The sequence below is a fragment of the Elephas maximus genome, chromosome 19, assembly GCF_024166365.1.
Source record: "Elephas maximus indicus isolate mEleMax1 chromosome 19, mEleMax1 primary haplotype, whole genome shotgun sequence".
Lineage (NCBI taxonomy): Eukaryota > Metazoa > Chordata > Mammalia > Proboscidea > Elephantidae > Elephas > Elephas maximus.
The window spans coordinates 42,882,875-42,889,350 of NC_064837.1; the positions used below are offsets into that span (position 1 = coordinate 42,882,875).

At 48.1% G+C, this 6,476-nt stretch overlaps 1 protein-coding gene across 2 annotated transcripts; it reads left to right on the plus strand.

Moving 5' to 3' along the window:
• The first annotated feature begins 1,799 nt into the window (after positions 1–1,799).
• On the plus strand, positions 1,800–5,819 carry TOB1 (transducer of ERBB2, 1). 2 transcript variants are annotated; one of them, XM_049860733.1, is made up of 2 exons: positions 1,800–1,869; positions 3,942–5,819. In XM_049860733.1, the coding sequence occupies exon 2, from the start codon at positions 4,084–4,086 to the stop codon at positions 5,116–5,118; it is 1,035 nt and encodes a 344-aa protein (XP_049716690.1). In that variant the 5' UTR covers positions 1,800–1,869; positions 3,942–4,083; the 3' UTR covers positions 5,119–5,819. The 2 variants fall into 2 exon arrangements, with proteins under 2 accessions (XP_049716690.1, XP_049716689.1); XM_049860732.1 differs by having other exon boundaries at positions 1,801–2,083.
• The last annotated feature ends 657 nt before the right edge of the window (positions 5,820–6,476 follow it).

Sequence of the window (6,476 nt, forward strand, 5' to 3'; positions counted from 1 at the left end):
GTTCTTAAAAAACACTGCTTGAGTTTTAGGAATCTGTACAATAAACGTGAAATCAGTCACCTGATCACTCCCCACCCTCAGCCCATTCCACAAACCCATTTTCCCTCCTCCCCTTCTCACACATATTAGGACTTTCAGAAATCTCCTTTTTCAGTGCAATTCCTTCTAAAACGAGGGAAGCTGGAGGTCACGAGAGTCTGGGTGGAGGAAAAGGCTACACCCAGGTTTTGCGTCCATTAAGCGACAAGCCTCTAGGCCTAACACTGGAAGCCCAGCTGGTGTACACCGGCCAGCTCCGCGGACACCCCACTCTTCGGTGAGTTGCTGTTTAACTTCCTTATAGCAGGTTCCCAACCGCAGGCCCCACACTTTAGAGGGAAGGCGGCGCCCCAACTGGTGTTTTTCCAGGAAGCGCTCCTTGAGTACAGAAGAAAGGGGAAGGCCAGGCGATGGGCGTTTCATTCATTGCTTCTCTTTCTCCATCTCCCATCCTTCCCTCCTCCGCCCCCCCGACTTTCTCTCCGTCGGAGTTTGACGTCCGTCGCCTGGATACCGGACAGCCAATCACCTGGTTGCTAGGAAGAAGCGTGGCCAATCAGGCCTCGTTGCTATCTATGTATAATATTTTTAGCAGAGAGGGACGCTCCGCTCCACTCTTGGTGTAACTTCGTTTCTCCGCTGCAGGTTGTGAAAACGTCCCAGCCTCCAGGATAATCGTCCCCCTTGAATCCCTCTTTCCATACACCTGTTAAATCGCACATATTTCGACCGAAAGTCATCTTAAACGCACTTTACCCGATAGCACCATGTTTATTATGTGTACATATGTTAAAGTCGGCACTTGAAATAGACGCTTGCATACAGACATATGCAATTTGGCATCGTGTCACCACACCCTAGGCACGGAGGCCTGGGTAGGGACGTTTGGGATAAAATGTGGTTCTTACAATCTCAAGCTACCCGCATCTCCAAGGTGCTGCTGGGTCGCACGGGGAGGTCTTGATGTGGGAATGCGGAGGCAGTTAAACTGTCACCTACGCAGGAGGTGTGGCGAGGGTGGTCTCCCTTCCCCACCCCCAGACTGGCACGACAGCTTTGGGTTCTGCAGTTGCCACTCTCTCGGTGGCAGTTGGCCTAGGCCCCTGAGGTGATTAATATTCAATTAATCGGGTGCACGAGTCCTGGTCACAGTTTGTCTTTTCTCTAGACGTCCCTGGGGCGGACTGGAGGCCAAGTTGGTAGCTCGTCCACGAGTGGGATTTTCCTCGGCCACAGTCCCACTCGAGTAGGGCATTTTTTATCAACTCTCCCTTCCCGTTTGGGGCCTTGGACTCTCCTCCCCATTTCCCCCGGCCACTTCGCCACCTGCTTTGCTCCCCTCCCCCCTTCTCCCGGCGCTCTCCGCCCGGAGCGAGTGTCAGCTACCCCATCGCTCCCCTTTGCTCTCACTGGCACGTCTCTCTCCCAATCCGTTTCCAAATATCCTCTTAATCCCGCCTACAGCCAGTCAAGGCCGTCGGTTCATTGGCCATCCTGGAGCCCGGGGGTGTGGCCTTCCCCAGCCAGGCTCCCCACCGCCCGTCAGGACGTGGGCAGGCGGGACTTGGCCAATGGCGTCGGGGGGCAGGGCAGGGGTGGAGCCAGCCGGCGAGGGACCCAGAGCTGGTGGGAGGGAGGGGAATGGTTACACCGCCCAGCGCTGTGTGACGCGGCCGCGCGCGCGCGCCCCCAGGGAGGGATGGGGGCAGGGAGGAGGCTATAAAACGAGAGGCGGGGCGCGCGCCGCGGCAGAAGGAGCGAAACTCTGGCCCGGTGCGGAGTGGGCGTATTACGGGGACGCTGGGCCGCAGCACCGGGCTGTGTAGAGAAGTGAGTGCGCTCGCCTGCCTCCGTCCCCGCCACCCCGAGCCAGAAGACCGCGAGCTCCCGAGGCCCTCCCCGAGGTCTCCGTCCTCCTCCCCGGCCCCCTCCGCCGTCTCGCACTCACCTCGCCGCTCCCGGCCGTCCCCGTGTCCCCGCCCTGCCGCCCCTTCTCCCCTGCCGGGCGGCCGCGTCCGAGGTGGAAGCAGCCCCGAAGCATCCCGTAAGTATCACTTGGCCGCGGGCTGAGGCACCTGGAGAAGGGGCTGCAGCGTCGTCGAGCTCCGGGACTCGGGGACGACGGCGTCGCGGCCCGGGCCGCGGAGGGGCAGCTGCCGGGACCCGAGGGGAGGGGCGCCCGAGGCCCGGCCCGAGGCGGCTCCGAGGGGCCACGGCGCGCTGAGGCACCGGGGCTGGGTCCGGGCGGGTGGCCGGGGAATCGGGGGGTGGGGGACGCAGAGGTCCGGAGGGTCAGGGGCCGCCGTCGCCGAGGCCGAAAACGGTGTCGGGGAGCCGGTGCTCCCCCGGGTCTGGCCGGGTCCCAGGAGCCTCGCTCGGGGCGGGGGGCGGGGGGCGGGGGGGAGCGGCGGGTCAGGTTACGGCGGGGGGAGGGGAGCGCTGACCCCCGCGGCCGGCCACCCGACCTGCCAGCTCCCCGGCCCCCAGCTTCCCGACCCCCAGCTCCCGCCCGCGGACCGGCCCCGAGAGCTTGCTTTCCCGTTTCCGCGGCCTTCCTCCTCCTCCGGGGAGATTTGTACTCTCCTCCTCCTCCTCCTCCACCTCCTCTCGCTGTCGCTGCTGCTGCTGCTGCTGCTGCTGTAGCGCTTGGGCTCCGAGGGCTGTGAGCAGAAATCTAATGAGACCCGACTGGCTGTTTATGTAATTGTTCACACTCCTGTCTTAAGGCGTTGCTTTCCAACTACCTTCCCCCGAGCCTGAATTTCGCTCGGATGCACCTTCACGCGATTTGGCTTCATCAGCTGCCTTTGCCGACACTCGGGCTTGGAAAGTGTTTGTAGTTTGGGGGCAGCCAGGGATTCTTTTCCCTTTGTCACTACGAATATGGAAAATGGAACAGATGGGTTAAGACCAGCTTGATTTTTAAAATGTCCTCTTTAATCACCCTTAGTGTACAAATAGATCCCTTTTGCAAATATCTTCTGTTTGCCCTTGATCTTTTCTTATCCCCACCCAGTGCTGACCCAGCAAACGTTTAAAGGTCGACCTTATCATACAAGCCTCTCCGGCTGTTCTCTTATCGTGAAGGGGAGGGAGGTGGTTTTTAAAGTCAGGATAAAACTCAGAAACTCTGCCCTTTAAACAGAGTAATCAATAGAGTTTTGAAATTAATTGTTGCTTTTGTTAATACTTGTTGCCGAAGAGATATTTTCAGATTTAGAAAAATACACACTGAAAAACAAAAGCGCAGAGAAGCTAGCTTATTACGTTATGTGGCCGTAAGTGTGTTTTAAGACTGCAACTGTATAGGATAATTTGGTTTAAAATTATCATTTACTAGAATGACAATTCATTTAGCATTTAGTACCTTTAATTGTAGCATTATGTACTTTGGAAATTAAGATAATTTTCCTAACTTCTCAAATTTCTGAATTTTATGATAAAGCAGATTTAAACTGTATAGATCCAAAATGAACTGAAATGAAGGAGGTCTTTAAATTGATGAAAAGAAACGGGAAATTTATGACCAACTTCTAAAACTGGCATGTCTAGATACATATACTGAGAATCGCTTCCAGTAAATATTCTTGTCATAATTGAAGAAAAAGAAGGAATATTCCACGTATTTTGGAGATAGTTTTGTTTTTAGAAGTCTATTCAGAAACAGTAATAGGGTTTAAAAATATTGTAACAGTAAATCCTGAGTTTTCCCATGAGATTTTGAACTTTAATAAACAATTTTCTATTGCATATTCTTTATTTTATTCTGATTATTTTTTCAGACTTTCTAGGCTATTGAATATTTTCAGATGTGAGATTATTCTGGGGCTAAGAAGATATTGGGACTTATATTTATCTTACTTGGATATGTTTGCTTTTGTTTTGTTTTGTTTTTCTTTAAGGAACAAGACCCACTCAAGGTGAAGGATAATCTACTAATACCAGCACTTTGAATGAAAATTTGTTTCTCTGCCACAAACTGAACACTTTATTTTTATTTTTTGGCGAGGGGGTTGAAACACCTGATTTTGTGGCATAGCAGCTATGCAGCTTGAAATCCAAGTAGCACTAAATTTTATTATTTCATATTTGTACAATAAACTTCCCAGGAGACGTGTCAACATTTTTGGTGAAGAGCTTGAAAGACTTCTTAAGAAGAAATATGAAGGGCACTGGTATCCTGAAAAGCCATACAAAGGATCAGGGTTTAGATGTATACATATAGGGGAGAAAGTGGACCCAGTGATTGAACAAGCATCCAAAGAGAGTGGTTTGGACATTGATGATGTTCGCGGCAACCTGCCACAAGATCTTAGTGTTTGGATCGACCCATTTGAGGTTTCCTACCAGATTGGTGAAAAGGGACCAGTGAAGGTGCTTTATGTGGATGATAATAATGAAAATGGATGTGAGTTGGATAAGGAAATCAAAAACAGCTTTAACCCAGAGGCCCAGGTTTTTATGCCCATAAGTGACCCAGCCTCATCAGTGTCCAGCTCGCCATCACCTCCCTTTGGTCACTCGGCTGCTGTAAGCCCTACCTTCATGCCCCGGTCCACTCAGCCTTTAACCTTTACCACTGCCACTTTTGCTGCCACCAAGTTTGGCTCCACCAAAATGAAGAATAGTGGCCGTAGCAACAAGGTTGCACGTACTTCTCCTATCAACCTCGGCTTGAATGTGAATGACCTCTTGAAGCAGAAAGCCATTTCCTCCTCAGTGCACTCTCTGTATGGGCTTGGGCTGGGTAGCCAGCAGCCGCCCCAGCAGCAGCAGCAGCCATCCCAGCCTCCGCTGCCACCACCACCACCGCAGCAGCAACAGCAGCAGAAAACCTCTGCTCTTTCTCCTAATGCCAAGGAATTTATTTTTCCTAATATGCAGGGTCAAGGTAGCACCAATGGAATGTTCCCAGGTGACAGCCCCCTTAACCTCAGTCCTCTCCAGTACAGTAATGCCTTTGATGTGTTTGCAGCCTATGGCGGCCTCAACGAGAAGTCTTTTGTAGATGGCTTGAATTTTAGTTTAAATAACATGCAGTATTCTAACCAGCAATTCCAGCCTGTTATGGCTAACTAAAAAAAGCAAAAATGTATCGTACACGTTCAAATGCACGGCCCAAGGGGTTTTTTTTTTTTTTAATACCTCCTTGAGATTTTTTTTTTAAGCTAGTAGTAAGGATACATTCAAGCTTGGTTACAAAAATAAAACGTGCGTCATTTTTCATTTGCCAACCAAGCACAAAGTTATTTTATACTGACTGTATATTTTAAAGTATACTCTCAGATATGGCCTCTTACAGTATTTAAGATATAGCAAGGACATGGCTGATTTTTTTTTATATATATATAAAAAATTGGCACTAATAAGTGGGTTTATTGGTCTTTTCTAATTGTATAATTTAATTTAGTACAAAGTTTGTAAAATATCAGAGGATATATATATTGTTTCTACGACATGGTATTGCATTTATATCTTTTTACTACAGTGATCTGTGACAGCAGCAGCTTCATGTTGTATTTTTTTTACTGAAATTGTAAAATATCCATCTTAAAGACATCAACTATTCTAAAAATTGTGTACAGGATATTCCTTTAGTGGTGGAATTAAAATGTACGAATATTTGCTTTTTCAAAAAAATGTATTTTCTGTTAAAGGTTTAAAGATTTTTGCTATATATTATGGAAGAAAATGTAATCGTAAATATTAATTTTGTACCTATATTGTGCAATACTTGAAAAAACGGTATAAAAGTATTTTGAGTCAGTGTCTTACATGTTAAGAAGGACTGAAATAGTTTATATTAAGTTTGTATTAAAATTCTTTAAAATTAAAAATGCCTGTTGTGGTCTTTGTTTTTAAGCCTTTGCTAAAGGTCTACCTCTGCAGTTATTATGTCGTAAGTGCTAATGATGCAGAAGGGTCTGACTCATTGAGTCACAGAGGAATAATGGAAAGCCGTTGTTCTGCTGGTACACCAAGCCATGGTTTGCCACAGGAAAAGTTGTCCTGCCAAACTGCACTGCCTGACCACTGCTTGGGACAGCTTTATTTTTTAACAACTCTATTCAGTCCACATTTTTCCTCCCCAGAATGGGGGTGGTATGTTAGGTCTAGTCAGCACTAATTTTTGTATCAAGTTTTACAAGATGGTGTCGTGCTGTCACCTAGGAGAGTCAGGTGGTAAAATGAAATTCACTCTGCAATCTGAGAGGGTTTATTTGAAATGTATATGGAGAGAGCAGCAATTGGATCAGATTTGCGTTTCTGCATGAGAGATGAATAGCTCAGAAAACTTGCTTGGACAAAGCAGCTGACCTGACTATTTAAAAAGAGAAGATTTAGGTCTGTTTACTAATACTTATGCTTAAAGTTCAGTCATTGTATGTAGCTGGAGGATTTATGATCAAAATTTACTCAAAGTTGGACAGATTGCT

Bases quoted from the DNA above. Each gene is read 5' to 3' on its own strand.
- TOB1 (XM_049860733.1), top strand. From the start codon at position 4,084: ATGCAGCTTGAAATCCAAGTAGCACTAAATTTTATTATTTCATATTTG.